Source organism: Botrytis cinerea, chromosome 9, assembly GCF_000143535.2.
Source record: "Botrytis cinerea B05.10 chromosome 9, complete sequence".
Classification (NCBI taxonomy): domain Eukaryota; kingdom Fungi; phylum Ascomycota; class Leotiomycetes; order Helotiales; family Sclerotiniaceae; genus Botrytis; species Botrytis cinerea.
The window spans coordinates 955,941-975,722 of record NC_037318.1 but is presented as its reverse complement, the minus strand read 5'-3'; the positions used below and the strand labels follow the sequence as shown (position 1 = coordinate 975,722).

The window sequence follows — 19,782 nt, the reverse complement described above, 5'->3', positions numbered from 1 at the left end:
GATATCAGTGATATTGTTTGTTACAAGTGCAGTGTTTTGGAAGTTTAGCAAGCGTCAACATGTTAATATAAAACTAAAGAGTCCATACCTTTACTATCCTCAGATAAATCCCCTCCGATTTCATCTCCCCTTCCCCCCCCCAAGTACGCCAGGAGCGCCGAGTATTGCTTGCTCCACAGTAATCTCCGTTCTGATTGTCCACAGAATCTTCATTTTGCCTGCTTGAAATAGTAGTTCATTCGAGGGGAGCAAGTTGGCCAGACTCTTTGGACAATTTCCACAAGTCACATATCAATGCCGATATCATGTATGACACTTACATCTCTCCCTTTCGAATCATCTCACCTTTTCACCAGAGTTCTGTAAGACGCTGCAGCGACACCATAAGGATTTAGAGCGATTCAAACTCATTATCTATCAGAGTTAGAATCAATATGGAGCAATGGCATTACAATTTTGCAAAAGAAGAAGTGTGGGGTTTACTTAATAAGAGCTTGATCGAAAAAGCGTCAGACCCACTGAAATGTTCAACCGGCTAATAAACCACGTCGGCGTAGTTGGTTAAGCAGATCCGATGTACGATGTACGAAATACGTAGACCAACATTTGTCTCGCCCTGTCCTGTCGCCGTCTTTGATTTCCCACTAACAAAAACAAAAATCTGCCCTCTCCTGATACGGTATGGCCTATGCGTACATTGCTGACTCATCAGAGTCCCTGACACAGCCTCGGACCCTTTTGGGACATGGACTGCGCCGTTACTTCGCAAGATTAACTCCCATCCGATTCCTGCATCCCATTCCTGGCATACAACCCTACATTGGTTCTCAAATGATCTGCCCACTTAACTCATCCTAATTTGTCACACTCACAACACCAAAACTAACGCAGCTTCTGCCCCGTACCCGGCTACCTGCTGTACTCAAAATGCCACCGAGGCGACCTCACACAAAGAGTCGCTACGGTTGCACGCAGTGCAAAGCCTCTCACATCAAGGTAAATCCTTAGTTTTAGGACCTTTTTTTGTAAAATCTTGACAATATCACAGTGCGATCAACGTCATCCTATGTGTGGGTCGTGTAGGAAGAAGGAAAAGAATTGTAGTTACGGAGTGCGGCGGAAAGATTTCAGTCAGACATCTACGCCCTGCCTCCTTCGACCCACTACCTCGACCGTTTCTGAGCAAGAACGCGAACTCTCTGTCCTCTCTACAACCCACAGCGAAGCTTCTAACCAGAGATTTCCTTTTCCAAGTCAAATTTCTACCCCTCCGCATCTCTCAGGTGCGGAGAATGGTGCTTCAATCCTTTGGGAAGATCTAGAACTCATGCGTCACTTTGTTACCGAGACGTACCTGACCTTCTCCTGTATAGATTCAATCCAGGATCTATGGCGGACCACTCTCCCGAAAATGGCTTCTGGTTACCCGTTCATGATGCATGGTCTTCTGAATATCTCCGCCCTTCATCTCGCGTTTCTCAATCCCGCCAAAAGAGACTTATATCTGGCCCCGGCAATTCGACATCATGAGATTTTTCTCTCGCTTTATCGATCTCAATTGCATAGCATTACACCAGATAATTGCTCTGCGGTGTTCATCTCTTCTTCATTGATCTCTATATGTACTCTCGCGTTTGCTATCTGTAGCAACAACTCCTTTTCATCAATGCCCTCTTGCTTTTCCTCCTGCCAACAAAAGCAGCAATTCGATAGTCCTATCCAACTAGCTTCCAGTCTTTTCACTCTTCTCGAAGGTTCGTTGGCACTAGTTCGCATCTCCTGGCAGTGGCTAGAAGATAGTCCCATCTCCGCCTTCTTCATAAATCGCTTCCAGTCTTCCGAGGTGGAGTCGAACGCCAAAATTTGCCTTCGCCCTTTTGACTCAGCTTTTTGTCTCCTTAAGACAAGCATCGAGTCAATGTCATCGCGGTCAAACCCATCTTCATCAACATCACCTGCGCAACCATCACATTCATCTCGGCATACGTCTCCTTCCCCACTCTCCCATAAAGAATTGAGTGCCTACAACAACGCTATCAGCACCCTACGAGAAGTCTTCATCATTCTAAGCTCAAGTGAGGCCGACAATGGAGTTGTTTTAATGTGGCCGTATTTACTTGATGCAGAACAGGATTTTGGAACGCTGCTGAAGGAAATGCGACCACTAGCATTAGTAATTTTGGCACATTATGGAGTGGCGCTTCATATTTCTCGAGATGACTGGTTCATTGGAGAATTGGGACGAAAACTCGTTTTGGACGTAAATAAGACTTTGTCACTAGCAGGGGGCGAAGCTGAGTTGCAGGAGTTGATGGCATGGCCGTTGGAGATGGTGAGCACTGGTGAGGGGCTGGACGGTAGTGACGTAAATGGATAGAGTTCAAAGAGGATCCAAAATCTATCGTATGAGAAAGGCCCAGATGAATGCCGGCTTGCCGACACTAACTTAAATTCTGGCTGTCGGTGTCTGATAATTTTCCTGCACAGAAAATTTACCGAGATCAGCATGCTAAAGGCAAACAGTTCACACACTAGCAATTGTAACAGTTTCGCAACTTGCCACAGAACTTGCCACAGACACAAGGTGGAAGTTTGCAAGAGGACAAAGGGGTAAAACATCATCGTTCTACGAAAACAATGAGCCTGATAACTCTAGTGAAATCGAGTCGGAAATTTCATAAGAAATTTGAAATTTGTATATGCTTGAGAGCGAGCGGTAGGCGCGCGCAAAGTTAATTCGAACTTAGAGTACTCGAGGACTTAAATTAGTTATTGATTTCAGATTTGGGAATTGGAAGTCAAGAACCATTAACAGGACCCTCATTTTCTGTAGAAAAATTGCGATCAAAAATGTAAGCACACGGATCTATCTATTAGCGAAAGATATGTTGTTGTATTACTCTCATACTCTCATACTCTCATACTCTCATACTCTCATACTCTCATACTCTCATACTCTCATACTCTCATACTCTCATACTCTCATACTCTCATACTCTCATACTCTCATACTCTCTCAGAGCGACTCGATTACTTTTTTATCCTAAAATAAAATTGAAAGATGATTTACGTTTTTGCTTTTTAAATAGTCGGCTCTTGTGAGCGGCTGACTAGTATTAGATTCTGTGATATGATATGTTTTACTCGTTTTATGTATAGAATCTCTCTTCTCACTACTCGCCATAAAATCTATCATCAAATATACATTTTCCACTCATCATACATATATCACACATCACCCATCCCATCCCATCCCATCCTATTCTACCCTACAGAAATGCAGTATACAATATACAATATACATAATATATAAAACCCTCAACCCATTCATCTACTTAGAATTCCAAACTCTATCGCCTAATCCAAATCTCTCTCTCTCTCTCTCTCTCTCTCTCTCTCTCTCTCTCTCTCTTTCACGCACACACACACTCTCTCTATCTCTATTTATCTCTATAGAAGGAGGTACAATCACTCATCACAATCATAATCAAAAGAAAAGCTCAAATCAATAAATTGAGTTTATGATTATTTATCTATCTATCTATCTATCACTATTTACTATTTACTATTTACTATTTACTATTTACTATTTACTATTTACTATTTACTATTTACTATTTACTATCTATTTCCTGATGAATATGAACAAGTAAAGCTACACACACACACACACAGAGAGAGAGAGAGAGAGACATCCTCTGTGATACTATACCATATCATCACAATTAAGCAGTCATTTTCACAATATGTTTTTTTCTTCTTACTCAGTAATTTAATTTGATTTATATCTATATTTTAATATCTACTAAAAACAATCGCCTTTCTCTATCTTCACAATCTGTAATAGTTTTCGAGAAGAATGAATGAAGACCCATGAAAAGCCCATGAAATGAGAAAAGTGAGAATAAAAAGTCGATCCGAAAGAAATAAATCCTCCAGCTCCTCTATCACCATCACCTCCTCACTTTCCACGTGGTTTCGGGGCTCCTCTCGTAGTCGGCGAACCTCTCCCCGCAGCGCCCCCTCTCGGGCCACCCCTCGCACCTCTCGTACTAGGAGTACCAGGCGTAGATTTCATCGGTGCCGGACTCGTCGGAGTCGTTCTTCCTTCTCCCGCCGCCGCAGGCTCGGTGCCCGCAAAAGCCGTCACGACATTCTTTGCGGGTTTCTTCTGCGTGACTTTACTGACCAAGCCACCAAAATCCATCGTGTGGATCGATTCTTCCAATTCGCCCAGACTGGCTGCTTGAATGAAGAGAACTTTGCCGGTGGTGAAGCCGTCTTGGAGTAGCCTGGTGAGTTGCGTGTCGCGGAAGGGGATTCGTACTTGGTTGGTTCCCATGGATGTGAGCACCGATCGCAATGCAGAAAGCTCGGCGTTGATAGCCTGGGTTTCTGATATGCGATCGGTGACGTTCTTCAAGGATTCGGAGCCGGCGAGATCGATGAAGGTGATTCCGGAGCGGGTGGTGGTGATGGCGCCTGATTGTTCGGTCTTAGATGCTTTTACCTGGAAGGATAGAAACATGTGGGATCGGGATGAAGTGTCGTTCTTGGCAGTCTGACCTGAGGTGCGATTCTTGTTTACTTCCTGGACCATTTCTTGAACGGATTCAAGGCTGGAGAGAGAAGCAGTGTGTACTTGAAGCAGCTGCTCGCGGATGGGCCACATGCCGTTGCAATCAGTTGATACCTTTAGTTGTTCTCGTGCTGGCTTGAAAAGATCGTAAACCTTTTGTTCGTATACTTCAATGCAACGGCCCTGGACGCTATAGTCCGATCCGTAGGATTTGGCAAGCTGAGTGAAAATTTGTTCCATGGCCATGTCGAGCATGGCACTCATGGTGTATGTTTTCCCAGAGCCAGTTTGTCCATATGCAAGGATAGTAATGTCGTAGCCTTGAAGAGCGGCTTCGAGAATTTCGCTCAAGTCGCCAAAAACAACGGCGTTGTTGGATTCAGGGGCAAAGACGCGATCGAATTGGAAAGTTTTGGCAGTACCATGTCGATCAATGACTTCGACTGAATCGCCGCCCTTGATAGAGATAGGTTGCTTGCCGAGAGTGCCCTGTGGAGGTCTGATTCGCAACCAAGATCGGAAGCTGCCCTTGCTTTCGATTAGGTCTAGCTTGAGCTTTCTTACAAGAATTCCCATCTCTTCCAACTGCTTCTCCGCTGTTTCCTTCTGAGATATCAAACTTTGCTTCATGCAAGCCATTTCGATCGCAAGATCATCTTTCACCTCTGTGAGCTCTGCCATCTCATTAGCGTGATTTTCAGCCATCTGTCTTGCTTTGAGAGTTAATTCTTTGAGTTGCACCTTTGCAGCATGTAACTCTTCTTCAAGTGCTGAGACTTTCGAATTCAAGATGGCGATCTCTTCTTTGTCGGCTGCGCTATCCTTGATTCTGATACTCTGGATATGGGCTGCATCGATGGAGGGACCTGGAGGCTTTGGTGCCGCTGCTCTGGCCTCCTCTGATTCTTGCAGTTTTCGACTGGTTTCGTTCAATTGTTGGAAAAGTTTTGCGATCCTCTCGTCTTTGGATATCTTATCCACAGAGCATGTTTCGTTCTTTGTTTGCAATGCACCGGCCTTGGCTTTAACAGTTGCAAGTTCGCTTTCCAATCGGGCTATTAGCAAATTTTGTTCGTGGACTTTGGCTTGATATTCTTTGGCTTTGGCAATTTGCTCGTCGACCGCCGTGCTTAGAAATTTATTGTCCTGGGTGTGTTTATCTGTATTTTCTCCTAGAGTTCTGAGAATATCGTTCTGACTGGCTAACTTGAGACTTAGTTGTTCGATTTCTGGCGCAAGGTGTATCGGAATTTCAGCCTTAGGTTTTATCGTTGGTCTTGCTATTCTCGAGAAGATCGACCGGTTTTGTTGGGTCTGTGAAGCCGTGGCTCTTCTTTTGATGGTTTCCAATTCATTCTCGTTGTTTCGCTGCTCTGTCCGAGCTATTGTCAACGAAGTTCTCATCTGTTCCCCACTCTGTTTGTCCGCACCTCCATGGGGATTGAGCTTCGCAGCTTCGGGTTGGGTCACAGGAGTGTCGGTTATGTCTTGTTCTTGCTCATTGGGTGTAGTGGGCCTGCCTGTTTCGCCTGTTTTGCCAGGACGAATGGCTGAAAACTGTTCTTTAAGAGTCTTTTTATCCGACATTTTACAAATTGTTGTGAAGTATAGATGTTTGAGAGATATGACTGGATGATTTGAGGATATAGAATTGAATCATGAAAATTACACGCATTAATAACTGCGTATGGCTTCTTTGTCTTTGCATTGTTGAGAAATAGTTTAAATTTTTGATATATAGAGTACCCTTTTGATATTGAGCAGCCGACAAAGCTTGACCTAGATTGGACAAAGCCAGAAGTAGTCCACGAATACAAAAAGAACGAATTCGATCCTCGGTTCCGCGATGGCTTTGTCCACTTGTGAACAGGCGTGAGAAAGGAAACAGGTCCCGAGAGAATCTAGGGAGATGTTGCAAACACATGATGGATGTAATCTCTTGGAATGAACCTCAATTGTAGATGGTGCGAAGTCAAAAAGATGCAAGAAAGTTTGTGAGATCTTCAATTTCGACGAAGCAGATAATCATTCATTGATTTGACGACTCGTCTGCAGCCCGGACTATTGGGCACCCTGCTTGTTGATGCATCGATATGGTTTTCCGCCTTCGCAGTGCTGTCTTATCACGATTCGCCGTGAGAGCCAAGATTAGCCTCCCTTTTCATCCATTGTTGCATAAAGATATTTGCAGAAAGTGCCAGGCACCGATGTTCTCACCTGTACGAGGCATGTAGTAGATGAATAAGGGACTGCAGTGATTTTCGGATAATCGGAGAACTTTAGCATGTATACAATAAGTTCAACCTCAGAGCTACTGGGCGGTAGCAATAAGATCTAACTTATTATCTGTTGCTCACTGTCAGACATGGTGGCCAAGGGATCGATCTCTTGGATGTAGCAATGTTTATATGATAATGATGATATGATGTCTTGCCTCCAAATTTCTGCAGACGATACCAAGCAGAAGAGGACGCAATTTGCAGATTCGAAGCTGATTAAGCAACATTTCACGTGCACATCAATAGACCCGATCGCTCTTCACTAGAAGTAGCCATTAAATGGAGGAAATTGCTTTCTTCCTTTGCATGTCCTTCCAGGGTGCAAGTTTCCTTTTCTTTTTTTTTTTGCAAGGAGATCCGACATCACTCTTCTGATTTGGTGACCTTTCAACGATAGAACGTGTAAAATATGGTCAACGATCAAGGCCCACTATGAAATTTGAACATCGTGTTAGACTTGGCAGAGAGATCAACATCAGACTTTATCCAATGCAAACCTTGGAGCTCGAGGTGAGTTGATTGATACCCCACGTGATCCCGAGATAAAAAATGGTACCCAGCCCCCCGTGCCCCTCCACCACTCCTTGGCCACCTGCTTAGCTAAGACGAGTCTATGCTTCGAGCTCGTTTGATGCATCCATCCAAAGAAAGATGGAGGGGTAAAAAAAGGAAAAGAAAAAGGAAAAGGAAAAAGGAAAAACGAGTGGAAGAACGTTTCTCTGCCTTATTAAGATGCAGTGAAGCCCAACGCAACATCGTTTGGATCATTTCGTATTCACGATGAATTGTCCATTCTTTAGCGTTGGGTGTTGTCGTTGTTGTCGTGATTTGTTGTTGAGGCGGCTTTGCAATCCAACAAATCTAGTGGGGGAGGCACCTTACGGTTCCCTCCACCAGCTTCTCTGTTGCAAGCCTTCTAACCCCAAGCATCAAAGTAACACGGAGTAGCACGGAGTAGATGGACAAGACCCGTTCGAACCCTTGTTCCCTCCACTTTCCTCATCGATCTCCAGTGTATCATGTCCAATGTCCAATGTCCAACTCCAACTCCTCCAACTCCTCCAACTCCTCCAACTTCTCCGATTTTCACAACCTGGACGAGTGGAGACAGACAGCTTGTGATAGCGTTAGCAGAGGTGAGGTCCGTCCCGTGTGAACGTAGTAGTTTGTAGCAGTACCACGCCTCAGGCTCAGTCGTGGCCGTTCTTGTCTTGCTGACAAAGTGCCACGGGAGAAGTGCGCTCAGATTGAGCAGGGAAATAAAGTGTGTTGCTACTGAGATATATTCCTCGAACCGCCGCTGCGCCAGGAACACAATCCGTCATCCTCCCCTCCCACCAAAAGTCCAAACCAAACTTCACTCAATACGTCACTCCAGATAGCCGCTTGCACAATGCACCACACAATGCACCATGCACACCGAAGCGTCGGAGCTAGTAGCTACCTAGCATGTAGCATCATCTACTTCCCTTTCCTTCCCTTCTCCTTCCCTCCACCCACCCTTGGTTGCCTTCCTTGGTCGCAGGTATTTTTAATCTTTTAATATGAGGTTTCGCCCACCAAGACCAACAAACGCATCTAGAACGCAGAAATGAACTAGCCATCAGAAACTAGCCAACCTCTTGAACCTCTTAAATCGTCGATGGCTTGCATGCTAACAATAACCTTGCTTGACCTTTGCCTTTACCCTATTACTTTCTTACTCGTGTAAGAAAAGATCGATTTTTCCTATCTACTGCGACCGACGTGCATATCTCCAGTAGCACACCTTTTCACGCCAGTCTTTAGCCTCCATAAACCCTCCCCCGTCCCTGTTCCCTTTGCCAGATGCGCCGACACTAACTCTCTCTCTTTTCTTGTCCTTTGACATCTCATCCTCAGAAATAACCTCATTCACTCGTAAGCAACCACAGTCTTCAGAGAAACCGTCGGTTGGTTGATTGAGATTACGCTGTCTGCGAATCGCGTGAAGCCAATATCTGTGATCGGCGTTGTCAACTCTTACCCCACCACAACTTCACAATGGTACAAATCGATTCCCATGAGTATTTGTCCGAGGAAGAGAAGCGTTTGAAGGAGGACCGTGAGAGAACAAAGTATTGGAAGAAATGGGGACCTTACGTTGCTGAGAGGCAGTGGGCTACAGGTATTCCGCTCGGAAAGTGTTTGTGAGCTTATCAATACTGATATCTATCAACAGTGCGAGAGGATTACAGTGCCGACGGAGACGCGTGGAGTCGTAAGTTTCACTTCCAACCATTTCAACAGTATTTTGTGCATTCCTAACCGTCGGCAGATTTCCCTCATGAACATGCAAGATCCAGAGCTTTCAGATGGGGAGAAGATGGTATTGCCGGAGTATCGGACACACACGGTTTACAAAACGTTGCTTTTGCCTTCTGGAACGAAGAAGAGTAAGTAGAGCATTTGCCATTTGTAAACATAGTGCTTGGAAACTGATCAGAATATAGTGACTTTTTAAAGGAGCGTCTCTTCGGATTGTCGAACCCACAAGGAAATCATGGAGAGAGTATCAAGGAAGCACATTTCCATGTCGATAACACTCCAACGGTTAGTCAAATGCCCAGCAGCTTCGTCTACATTGAGAAAGACTGACAAATCTATATAGCATTCCTACATGAAATACTTGTACAAATATCCCCAAAAGAAGTTCCCGTACGAGGATTTAATCGCAGAGAACGCCAAAAGAGGAAAAGAGGAAAATGAATACCAAATTCTGGATACTGGTATTTTCGACGACGACCGATACTGGGATATCTACATTGAGACTGCAAAAGATGAAGAGAATCCGGATGAACTCCTATTCCGAGTCACCGCATGGAACCGGGGCCCCGAGCCAGCACCATTACACATTATTCCCCATCTCTGGTTCAGAAACACTTGGGCTTGGGGTCATGAGGCCGAAGATAAGAAGCCAAAAATCAGCAAGATTGGAGAAAATGCTGCCCACGCTCGTCATCACAAGCTAGGCGAACGATACATGATCTTGTCTCCTTCTCCTGGTGTTGGACCCAGTGGTGTCGATGTTCAACCTGAATTGATTTTCACGGAGAACGACACAAACAATGCTCTCTTATACAAGGGGAAAAATGCCCAACCATATGTCAAGGACGCATTCCATCGTTACATTGTAGACCGAGAAAAGAAGGCAATCAACCCCAAGGAAAACGGAACCAAGTCTGCAGCTTGGTACAGTTTTAACGAAGGTGGCGGAGTGGGACCAGGAGAGTGTGCTGTGGTCAGATTCAGAATGTCCCAAAAGTATACCGACTACTTGGACGAAGAAGAATTCGATAACACCATGGATAAGAGAAAGGATGAAGCCGACGAATTCTACTATCGAATCAGTCCTTTGCCAATGGCTGATGATCTTCGAAACATTCAAAGACAAGCATTTGCTGGTATGATGTGGTGTAAACAACATTATCACTTCATCTGGGACCAGTGGGCGAATGGCGACCCTGCTCAACCTCCACCTCCACCCGACCGTAAAGCAGTTCGAAACTTAAACTGGAAACATATGTATCTGGATGATATTTTGTCTATGCCAGATTCCTGGGAGTACCCTTTCTTCGCAGCATGGGACTCAGCTTTCCATTGCATTCCACTTGCCATGATTGATCCAGATTTCGCCAAGAAGCAATTGGATCTTTTCACCAGAGAATGGTACATGCATCCCAATGGACAGCTTCCTGCCTACGAATGGAACTTTGGAGATGTCAACCCACCTGTACATGCCTGGGCCACATTCCGAACATTTAAAATCGAGAGAAAGTTGTATGGACGTCAAGATCTCGACTTCCTTGAACGAGTGTTCCAAAAATTACTTCTTAACTTTACCTGGTGGGTTAATCGCAAGGATTTCGACGGAAAGAATGTATTTGAAGGTGGTTTCCTTGGCTTGGATAACATTGGTCTCTTTAATCGTTCTGAGCCACTTCCAACTGGAGGTACTTTGGAGCAAGCGGACAGTACTGGATGGATGGCTTTCTACTGTCTGTGCATGTTGAACATTGCATTGGAGTTAGCTAAGCATCGCCGAATCTACGAAGATATCGCTTCCAAGTTCTTCGAGCACTTTATGCTCATTAGTGATGCCATGACTTACAAGTCTGGCTCGGGAGAGAAATCTTTGTGGAACGACGAAGATGGCTTCTACTATGATGCTATCTCCTATGGTGGACCATGGACCCAACAATTACCTGTCAGGTCTCTGGTAGGATTGATTCCCTTATACGCCACTCTCACCCTGGAGCCGGAGCTCATCAACAAATTGCCAAACTTTAAAAAGAGAGTTGATTGGTTTGTAGAGAACCGACATGATGTTGCTGAACGTAACATGGCTAGTATCCAGAAGAGAGGAAAGGGTAACCGAATCTTGTTATCACTTGTGAGCAAAGATCGTCTTGAGAAGATCTTGAAACGCATGTTGGATGAAGATGAATTCTTCAGTGAACATGGTATTCGATCTTTATCAAAATACCACGAGAAGAACCCAGTTTCAATGGACGTAAATGGCCAAAAATTCAGTGTTCAATATGTACCAGGAGATTCAGACAGCGGTATGTTCGGTGGCAACAGTAACTGGAGAGGTCCAATTTGGCTGTGTGTCAACTTCCTGCTCGTCGAGTCTCTACAACGTTTCTATATGTTCTATGGGCCTTCATTACAAGTTGAATGTCCTACCGGATCAGGAGATATGATGCATCTTGGTCATGTTTCCGAAGAGATCCAGCATCGTCTTCAACATCTCATGGCTCGTGGTGATGACGGACGTCGTGCTATTAACGATGGCAATGATATCCTGGACTTTGATCCTAACTGGAAGGATAACTTGTGGTTCTATGAGTTTTTCGATGGTGATAGTGGTCGTGGTTTGGGTGCTACGCATCAATGCGGTTGGACTGGTTTAATTGCCAGGATGATTCACGATACTGGGTAAGTGCTTCCTAATACTTAAATCTCGCTTCTGAATAAAATACTGATATGAACCCCAGAATATCCTGCCGTCTTCCTCAAACCCCTCGTACTCCTTCTTCAGGAATGAACCACTACTTTGACGATATCTTCACCCGCCACGTTGCAGGTGGCGCAAACAAATCCCAAAAATCACCTAAGCCATATCATCTCCGTCGGACTTCAACTGCTCGTTCCATCGGTGCACGTTCAGATTTCGGAGATCACGAACATGATCTTGATGATGAAGAACAGCGTGATAGAGAAGGAAGTGTAGCTCCCATGGATGAACAAAGATTGAGAGAGAGAGAGGAGGCTGATAGACATGTAGCCAATTATGTCAGCGAACAATTACATAGAGTGAGGAGTCACGACAGTGCGTGGGCGGACAATGTGGGAGATGAGTTTGAGGCGCAGTTGGATGAGGACTAGACAAGGGAGAAGTGAGATGATAAATAGACGATAAGACGACTAGAGTCTAGAGGATGTAGAGGAAGTAGGAAACTGGCGTGCACGCGTAGGAGACAATCAAGAATAAAAATAAAAATACAAATAGATTATGAGCTAGAGCTAGCGCGGAGCCTATAGAGTTCACAAAATTCTGGTAGATAGATTTTAGATAGGTGCATGCGTGTAATTAAGCGAGCTATGAAATTAGAGTAAATACGTTAATCGTGGATTCTTTTCGTTTTGGGGATTGCAGTGCTTTGAGAGAAAACCCTAGAAGATTGCGAGAAATTATTAACGCCTAGTGAGCATACCAAGTTATAGCTTCACACATCGTCATATTGTCTGTTCAGATAGTACAAATTTCTGCGTTACAAATCATGTGAGAAAACACTCCATTCCATTTCTATTCTTACTCATGTACAGGTAGGTAAAGGTAGATTGGGTGGATGTCGACTCTCGCCCCCTAGTCCCCTTTTCCATCCATTGCATTCCAACCCGGCCCACTCTCTCCCTCTCCGTTCCCCCAAGCTGTTGACAAAAATAGCCCGAGGAAACCATCTCATTCCGGAACCCGATGGATCCGGGAAACTTTTGAAAATCGTGAGAAACATTGTGATGATGGTGATTGAATTTACAAAGCATCAGTGAGTAACTTGTTCATCTTGGCGATACGGTTTGAGACGCTGAGATCAATGGTTCGGTCGCCGATTTCGACAATGAGTCCTCCGAGGACGTCGGGGTTGACCTTGGTGTGTTAGTGGTGGGTTTCGATTGTTCTGGTGCGGGTGCTGGTGGTGGGGAGGGGAAAGTGTATGTTAGAGTGTGTGGAGAGGAAGTAGGTATGGGAATAGATTATATGTAACGAACCTTGTTGGTAACCTTAAGCTTCTTGCCTTGACCGACGTATTGGGATTTAGCGACAGCAGATTCGAGACGGTTGAGGGTTTTGGAATCTAATTGCTGTTTGGCGGATATTACGTTAGCTTTGTTTCTCTCTCACATATGTCATGTTCCTCCGCAGAATTTCACTACATGATTACCCCTCCCCAGTCTTTCTACCCCTCAAATCTATCCTCCAACCCCAGGAAATTAAGAAAAGCAAAACCCACCGAAGCGCTGGTAACAGTCAATTCAATTTCACCTCTGGCAGCACCCATCAACTCTCCAAACTTCTCACAAACTCCCTTCAAAAGTGCCAATCTATTGTTCTCGGCCAAAGTTTCCAAGAAGTTCTTGACGGTATCACCCTTATCTTGACCACCGGTGTGTTTTTGGAGCTCCTGGATGATTTGAGACTTGTCGGCTGCAGAGAGAGTGGGTGCTTGCATGATGGTAGCGAGCTTAGCATCTTTCTGGAAGACGTTGTGGAGGGATTGGAGAGAGCGGGCAACGCTGTCGAGAGTCGAGGTCTTGCTGGCTGCGGTGTACTGTGAGGAATCGGTGGTTAGCCAAGTTTCTGGTATGGGTGATCGTGCCAATATGCATGAAGCCCATCATAATATACAATCCCGTCCTCCCCTCCTGGCTCTCCATGCTCCCGCTCCGCTTCCTCCCACCTCCTCCCTCATAGCCTTCTCCCCAACCCCGCACTTCTCCTCCCAAGCCCCAAGCAAAGAAATCACACATACCAAAGCACTAGCATATGTACCATCGACACCATACAAAGCGACTGGGGGCTTGCTATCCACGGCAGCAGGAGCCGCATAATTTCGGACAGCCTGGGTCAAGACCCTTGGGGCGCCAGCTGCCTTTTGGGCGCGGAGAAGAGTTCGACTCGAAAGCATATTTGCGGATTTTATCGTCTCAATTGATCCGTTTGTGGAGGGGAGATGGTAGGTAGTAAGAGAGCTTAATGACAGGATTGTGCAGAGGTGCCCGGAAGTTTGGATTTTCGAGCCGATCACAAGTCACGTGGTTGATAGTTTGTTGAAGCGATTTTGCCCGAAGTTTGGGGTAGCGGGAACTTTTAGGTGGGATGAGTGTGTTTGGGATGGATATTTGGATCTCTGGATTGGTATTTGTGAAATATCATTCTCCAGAGGTGCTTGAATACTTGTTTGTTGATTTACATATAAAGGTTACTGAGAAGAAAGTGGAAGAGTCCCCAGTTCCTTCCCGAAACACTCCGACGAAAGCAATTTGCGTCCTACGTTCATTCTCGAGTCAAAATTTAATGACAAGAAGCCAAGCTCGCATTTCTTCTTACAAACACAATTTCTCGTTGATAGAAATGATTGAAAGTCAGTATTTGTCGATTGCTCGCTGGTAACCTATAAGTACACTATGATGATAATTCCATCCCCCATTCCCCATACCTTTTTGGTCCAATCCGCCAACCATCCCGCCTAGAAGTCCTTCCCCGTCCTATGACTCCAGAATTACCTGGGTATGCCCCTAAACGCCAATAGAATTAATACATGTATCATGACCTCATCATCAATCAATCTTCTAATCGGTCCTGAGCATACTGTCGACGAGATCACCCAGAGGTCCCCAAAAGTCTTTGCCGCTTGCAAGATCGTGTTCATCTATGAAGAGAACATAATGCTTGAAACTTGTATTAAGATGGGCCTCTAACCCAAGTTCACGAATAACAGGGTAATGATGACAGTAGATATGGGCATAGACTCGGTACATTCTCTTGAAGACTTGCTTGATCATGGTTGAGAAGCCTTTTGGAAAGGGGACACCTGTTTGACGTTAGAGACTCATAGTATGAAGCTGGTAGACATTGTTAAAGTGCATACCAATTCTACTTGGGAAAACAGTTTCATTGTCAATACTGGCTTGGACCCAGGCCATCAAATGTTCAATATAAGTCGGCGCAGGCATCTTGGTTGGCCGTTTGAAATTCTCGTTGTCTTGCCAGAGATATTCGAACCTGTGGCATATTAGCATTGATTTCCGAAGTTCACAACTGAATGACATACTCATCCGTAGCCTTCATCTCGGGGCAGGATTGTGGAGAGCAAAACTCTGTAATTGAACCGTACAGTAAATTTATATGGTTGTAAAAATCCACCACTATTGTATCGTAAGCTCATGCCAACTTGTATACCATATGATTTCCTACTGTTGACTGCAAGCCACTCATTCTCGTCTTCACCTTCTGGCAGTTTGACAACCTTCCTCAGACTACCACCCCCAAGTGTTGCTTCGGCATATTGTCGCAATTGGTAGCTCGTTGTGCCTTTATGCGCATTTCGTGGTCGAAATTGGTTTCGTGTACGTTGATTACTATTACTTCCTCCTTGTGAGTAAGATGTTACATGCGCAGGTTCAGGTATTTCCACAAAGAATGGGTCATCCACTTCCTCTACAGGCTCCAGTTTCACTGAAACTGTTGCTACAGAGTCAGACCTTGTGAGTCCAATAATCGGTGGTGATTGCTTCGTTCGGAGACTCCAATATGCCAGAAAGGAAGTCATAATCATATAGAAATGAGGAACACTAACACGGTGGTGATGAAGGAAGTCATCTTGCTTTAAATGAGGAGCGTCTTCTGCATTCCACAGGTTAGCTAGGCAATTAATAACACAGTATGGATGGATGGAAGGGGTAATTGTACGCAGTCTTCTACAATCTCAAGCACCCACTGCTTTGCTGTTTGAGTGGAGAAGGTTGTATATTGTAATTGCAAGAGGTGTCGTGGTTGCGCCAAACAACAAAGAGATTATCAAACGTAATGCAGCGTGATCGTTGCGGACGGGAGAGCAGGTAGAGTAGATAATGGGATTGTTTACATCACACTGAGGTTTACTCTGGTTGGCTCAGCTACCCTTCCTTACACAATCGCCAATCGCCAATCGCCAATCGCCAATCGCAATCCCGCCGCGCTTTCCCTCCGCTTTCTTCTGATCTAGCCTTCACATAGAATAGACTACAGTAGCCGATAGTCTGACCTAACACCACAAACACCTAATGCTTCTCGGTGGTCAGATGCTTAATGGTCTAGTAATAATAATTCATACTTTACAAATCTTCAAAGAGCTTCATAAATGCTAGTCAGAATAGGGCCCTCAATTGAAAGTTTTTCATTGTTTCACTATGCCGGTAGATTCATCTGAATCGAGGTTATTGCGATTGCATTCATGACTGGTAGATTAGATCTCCTTCGAAGAGGAGGAGTGTCAATTGCCCATACAGCGAAATGTCAACCCTTCAAAGTAACATTCGCGTCTTCATACAGTGGAAAGAGCAAACTGTATTCGCGGGCGAAGATATAGAGTGTCAAATCACTTTCAAAAACGTCGCGACGTCCCCAGCGTCATCAAAATCATCATTACATCCACCCGGACCCAATGGGTTGCTGCAGTCACCCGAAAGACAGAGAAGACCTCCGTCACACATCAAAAGCTCAACCCTGAGCCCGCGGTCTGGAATTCAAAGCAGAGGTGGACATCGATCATCCCTTTCCATGACAATACCACCCGAATCAGTACATTCAAAACAATCAGAACAATGGAGTCATGGAACATCCAGGCCCGGAAGAGGAGGGGAAGGGCATAAACGGTCCGTATCTATTATATCAATGGGAGCTAGTGAAAGCGCTATCGATGAAGTCGCCAGCCATGGAAGCTTGTCCGAAAGGCCTGGTAGAGGTGGCAGAGGTCATGGTCGGTCTGCAAGCTTGCAAATCGTTCCACGAAGGAATGGAGTTAATGGAGGACCTATGACAGGTAAACATTCCCCAGTCGCAAGGAAATGAATGGTCATTAACGCTCTCTAGCACCACTTAATTCTCGTATACCACCTCACCCGTCGCCGTTGATGGGCTCCTCTTTCCCACCGAATTCATCTGTACCAAATACTCCCCGGCGAAATACAGGTACGAGTAATCTGCCAACTACATCAGGGCTTGGGTCACATCTAGCAAGAAGGAAAGACTCAACTCCACTTGCTCCGGCCTTTAAATTTCCAGCATCCACCTCACCTTCGATAGAGAGTCGACGTAATTCACGCATTGAAGATGATAACGCAAGTCACAAATCTCATGATAGCCGGCTGCTCTCCCCCAGATCTAGAGATACCGTCCTAAGTATTCCCGATCAAATAACACACGCACCTATTGCAAGAATACTCTCGCCATCGAGCATGGGTGGCACACCACGAAGCAGCGGGGAATTCTATACTCTAAGCAACAACTCGACAGAAACCCTCGCTTCAGAATATTTACCACAACCATCAAATCGGATGCCACCTTACAGTGGGCACCACATAAAACGGTCTTCAAATTTAGCTCCCAGTAGCAGTCACAGGGTACCAGAAACGCTCATGATGGGCTATGCTCAAATCCATGGGTCTTTTATGCTGGATCCATCCTTAATTAGTCAAGCCCCATTCGAAGAAGTGAAGCGAAAAGGTGCAGTCGGTGGGCAAGGTGGGGGTGTGATTGGGGTTGAAACGAACAAAAGGGACAGTAGTCTTTTGCGAACATTTGGCTGGGGAAGCATAGGCGAATCGATCGGTGGTTTATTAGGGGGCGGCGAACTAAGTAGCATGAAAGATATGCGGGGCATGGTAAATTCCCGTTCCATACCTTTACTGTCAACTCCTCAATCGATTTTGTTTGTGGATTTGAAATTGGCTCCTGGGGAAAGTCGCAGTTACAAGTACTCTTTCAAACTACCTAGAGGACTGCCTCCCAGCCATAGAGGGAAGGCTATAAAGATATCCTACAAATTAGTTATCGGCACCCAAAGACCGGGAGGTGCCAAGGAGCAACAAGTCAAGTCAGTTGAGATACCATTCCGACTCCTAGGCAGCGTGAATTCTCACGGAGAGCTTCTTGGGCATGATCTTATGTTACCATATATACTACTTCGAGATCAAGCTCGAATTCAAACTATTAACACGCAGTCCCAAGAAAGCTTGAGTTCTTCACTTAAAAAGCTCTCAGTCAGGACACATAAAACGCAAAAACCCAATTCGAACCTAGGCGAATTCCTTGCATACGTTGATGAATTAATCACGAAGCCACGACGAAATTCTAGCTTTGGCTTATTATCGCCCACAGAACCTATAGGATCTAGACGCCAATCTATTATCGAGGAGCCTGCAACTGCAAAAGAAGCAATTGATATGGCCATCCTCCGCAGCAATATTGCCACAGAATCCCAACAAAGTGCAAACAGATTTGAAATTGCCCGCGGTGGAAAGAGAGTTGCGGTAGTCATGTTAGCTAGACCGGCATATCGCCTAGGCGAAACCATCACTGCAGCTATCGAATTTACTGATGCTGGAATTCCCTGCTATGCAATACACTGTGCTTTAGAGACATCCGAAAAAGTCGACCATTCTATCGCGCTACGTTCCGAGGCAAGCATATTTCGCGTTACTCGTCGCGTTCACGTTTCGCATTCTGAATCTACTCTCTTTGCTCGCCGCATAGTCTTTTCCCCCACCATTCCCGTCGCCGCAACCCCTGAATTTATCACTAGTGGGGTATCGCTTGACTGGCGTATTCGCATTGAGTTCGTTACCCCTAGACTTGCAACCGTGGATAATGAGGTTGTTGATTTATCGCCTGAATTGTTGGAAGAATACACGAATGATGAAAGAGGGGTTGTCTATGCAGCAGTTCAAGGGCTTGAATGTGAAAGTTTTGAAGTTGCTGTTCCCATTAGAGTATACGGTGCCTTGGCTGGCACTACAGAAAAAGAAGAAAGCGAGGGGATGGGCCTCGTTGTATAATTGGCACGATATCATAAAGGTTACAAAAATAAAATATGGGTGGTATACTTGGATAAAGGTATTTATAGCGTCTAGTATTTTGGAGCTTTCATGTTCATTTTGGGGGTTTTATAATGATCAGCGATCAACGCCTACATGACCTCTACTACGAAGAAGAAATGAAAAGGATGGAAAAAGGATGGATTGATGGATGAGTGGAAGTGGATTGGTGCAATTGACTTTATATGTAGTAGATAAAATTAGATATCTATCAAAAAGATGTTCATACAGGAGATTTGATCATCACTGGTTCACTATCTAGGCTCTCACTGCATGGTGATAAATACCAGATTTAGTGGCTAATAATACAATATAGATGAACACACAACAGCATTGACGGCGAGTTGGATAAATTATAAGATTGGCTACCTGTTTGGTAGTCATCTATATGTAAACTTGATGGGGCATATTGAGATTCCAGCTCAAAATTAGGATTGATGGATGTGAGATGGTTGATTTGAAATGGGATATCGAAAAGCCAGTGTTGTCGCCATTGTGACGTGCGATTTTATATCGTCCAGGTTGTAGTTAGCTCTTCCGAAGTCAGCCCGCCTACAGTAGCTCCATTGACATATATCAGATGGCTGATGGTAAATGTCGGAGTTTCCATAAGAAGTAATCGGGTCGGTAACGGTGGGATTTTTTCCAAGCGGAGGGGTGGTTGACGGCGGCCCCACGGTGCTTTAGCGAGCACCAACTGCAGGATCTACAACCCGATAGGAATTATCGTGGGTAACTCACACAGTTGTTATATGTATGTGTACC

At 45.0% G+C, this 19,782-nt stretch overlaps 6 protein-coding genes across 7 annotated transcripts; 3 read left to right on the top strand and 3 right to left on the bottom strand.

Annotated features, from left to right (window-relative positions):
- The first annotated feature begins 587 nt into the window (after positions 1-587).
- BCIN_09g02700 (hypothetical protein) lies at positions 588-3,069 on the top strand. The gene is made up of 2 exons (XM_024695010.1): positions 588-996; positions 1,049-3,069. Exons 1-2 carry the CDS (start codon positions 928-930, stop codon positions 2,375-2,377), a joined length of 1,398 nt encoding a protein of 465 aa, XP_024550803.1. The 5' UTR covers positions 588-927; the 3' UTR covers positions 2,378-3,069.
- A 709-nt stretch (positions 3,070-3,778) lies between these two features.
- BCIN_09g02690 (hypothetical protein) lies at positions 3,779-6,285 on the bottom strand. The gene has a single exon (XM_001554466.2). The coding sequence runs from the start codon at positions 6,164-6,166 to the stop codon at positions 3,962-3,964; it is 2,205 nt and encodes a 734-aa protein (XP_001554516.1). The 5' UTR covers positions 6,167-6,285; the 3' UTR covers positions 3,779-3,961.
- Positions 6,286-8,362: 2,077 nt separating this feature from the next.
- On the top strand, positions 8,363-12,506 carry BCIN_09g02680 (hypothetical protein). Its single transcript, XM_024695009.1, has 6 exons — positions 8,363-9,004; positions 9,059-9,097; positions 9,155-9,272; positions 9,330-9,429; positions 9,488-11,817; positions 11,877-12,506. Exons 1-6 carry the CDS (start codon positions 8,881-8,883, stop codon positions 12,265-12,267), a joined length of 3,102 nt encoding a protein of 1,033 aa, XP_024550802.1. The 5' UTR covers positions 8,363-8,880; the 3' UTR covers positions 12,268-12,506.
- Positions 12,507-12,557: 51 nt separating this feature from the next.
- Bcatp5 lies at positions 12,558-14,161 on the bottom strand. Its single transcript, XM_001554468.2, has 4 exons — positions 13,914-14,161; positions 13,395-13,712; positions 13,153-13,245; positions 12,558-13,030 (listed from the first exon to the last, which is right to left on the bottom strand). The coding sequence occupies exons 1-4, from the start codon at positions 14,067-14,069 to the stop codon at positions 12,917-12,919; spliced, it is 681 nt and encodes a 226-aa protein (XP_001554518.1). The 5' UTR covers positions 14,070-14,161; the 3' UTR covers positions 12,558-12,916.
- Positions 14,162-14,507: 346 nt separating this feature from the next.
- On the bottom strand, positions 14,508-16,031 carry Bcmob1. Of its 2 annotated transcripts, none has more exons than XM_024695008.1 (6): positions 15,854-16,031; positions 15,741-15,787; positions 15,359-15,528; positions 15,216-15,309; positions 15,033-15,166; positions 14,508-14,975 (listed from the first exon to the last, which is right to left on the bottom strand). In XM_024695008.1, exons 2-6 carry the CDS (start codon positions 15,761-15,763, stop codon positions 14,734-14,736), a joined length of 663 nt encoding a protein of 220 aa, XP_024550800.1. In that variant the 5' UTR covers positions 15,764-15,787; positions 15,854-16,031; the 3' UTR covers positions 14,508-14,733. The 2 variants fall into 2 exon arrangements, with proteins under 2 accessions (XP_024550800.1, XP_024550801.1); XM_024695007.1 differs by having other exon boundaries at positions 15,359-15,522.
- Positions 16,032-16,163: 132 nt separating this feature from the next.
- On the top strand, positions 16,164-19,498 carry BCIN_09g02650 (hypothetical protein). The gene is made up of 2 exons (XM_001554470.2): positions 16,164-16,964; positions 17,015-19,498. Exons 1-2 carry the CDS (start codon positions 16,436-16,438, stop codon positions 18,976-18,978), a joined length of 2,493 nt encoding a protein of 830 aa, XP_001554520.2. The 5' UTR covers positions 16,164-16,435; the 3' UTR covers positions 18,979-19,498.
- The last annotated feature ends 284 nt before the right edge of the window (positions 19,499-19,782 follow it).

What these genes read in the sequence shown, in the direction of transcription:
- BCIN_09g02690 (XM_001554466.2), bottom strand. Translation starts at nt 6,166, where the DNA reads ATGTCGGATAAAAAGACTCTTAAAGAACAGTTTTCAGCCATTCGTCCT.
- Bcmob1 (XM_024695008.1), bottom strand. Translation starts at nt 15,763, where the DNA reads ATGACTTCCTTCATCACCACCGT. An exon ending in GAGATGAAGGCTACGGATGA is followed by an intron (nt 15,167 to 15,215) that starts GTATGTCATTCA and finishes AATATGCCACAG; the next exon opens with GTTCGAATATCTCTGGCAAG. An exon ending in TGTTTTCCCAAGTAGAATTG is followed by an intron (nt 14,976 to 15,032) that starts GTATGCACTTTA and finishes AACGTCAAACAG; the next exon opens with GTGTCCCCTTTCCAAAAGGC.
- BCIN_09g02650 (XM_001554470.2), top strand. Translation starts at nt 16,436, where the DNA reads ATGTCAACCCTTCAAAGTAACATTCGCGTCTTCATACAGTGGAAAGAG. An exon ending in TAATGGAGGACCTATGACAG is followed by an intron (nt 16,965 to 17,014) that starts GTAAACATTCCC and finishes AACGCTCTCTAG; the next exon opens with CACCACTTAATTCTCGTATA.
- BCIN_09g02680 (XM_024695009.1), top strand. Translation starts at nt 8,881, where the DNA reads ATGGTACAAATCGATTCCCATGAGTATTTGTCCGAGGAAGAGAAGCGT. An exon ending in CGACGGAGACGCGTGGAGTC is followed by an intron (nt 9,098 to 9,154) that starts GTAAGTTTCACT and finishes AACCGTCGGCAG; the next exon opens with ATTTCCCTCATGAACATGCA. An exon ending in GCCTTCTGGAACGAAGAAGA is followed by an intron (nt 9,273 to 9,329) that starts GTAAGTAGAGCA and finishes ATCAGAATATAG; the next exon opens with TGACTTTTTAAAGGAGCGTC.
- BCIN_09g02700 (XM_024695010.1), top strand. Translation starts at nt 928, where the DNA reads ATGCCACCGAGGCGACCTCACACAAAGAGTCGCTACGGTTGCACGCAG. An exon ending in GCAAAGCCTCTCACATCAAG is followed by an intron (nt 997 to 1,048) that starts GTAAATCCTTAG and finishes ACAATATCACAG; the next exon opens with TGCGATCAACGTCATCCTAT.
- Bcatp5 (XM_001554468.2), bottom strand. Translation starts at nt 14,069, where the DNA reads ATGCTTTCGAGTCGAACTCTTCTCCGCGCCCAAAAGGCAGCTGGCGCC. An exon ending in GTACATATGCTAGTGCTTTG is followed by an intron (nt 13,713 to 13,913) that starts GTATGTGTGATT and finishes GATTCCTCACAG; the next exon opens with TACACCGCAGCCAGCAAGAC. An exon ending in AGCTTAAGGTTACCAACAAG is followed by an intron (nt 13,031 to 13,152) that starts GTTCGTTACATA and finishes TAACACACCAAG; the next exon opens with GTCAACCCCGACGTCCTCGG.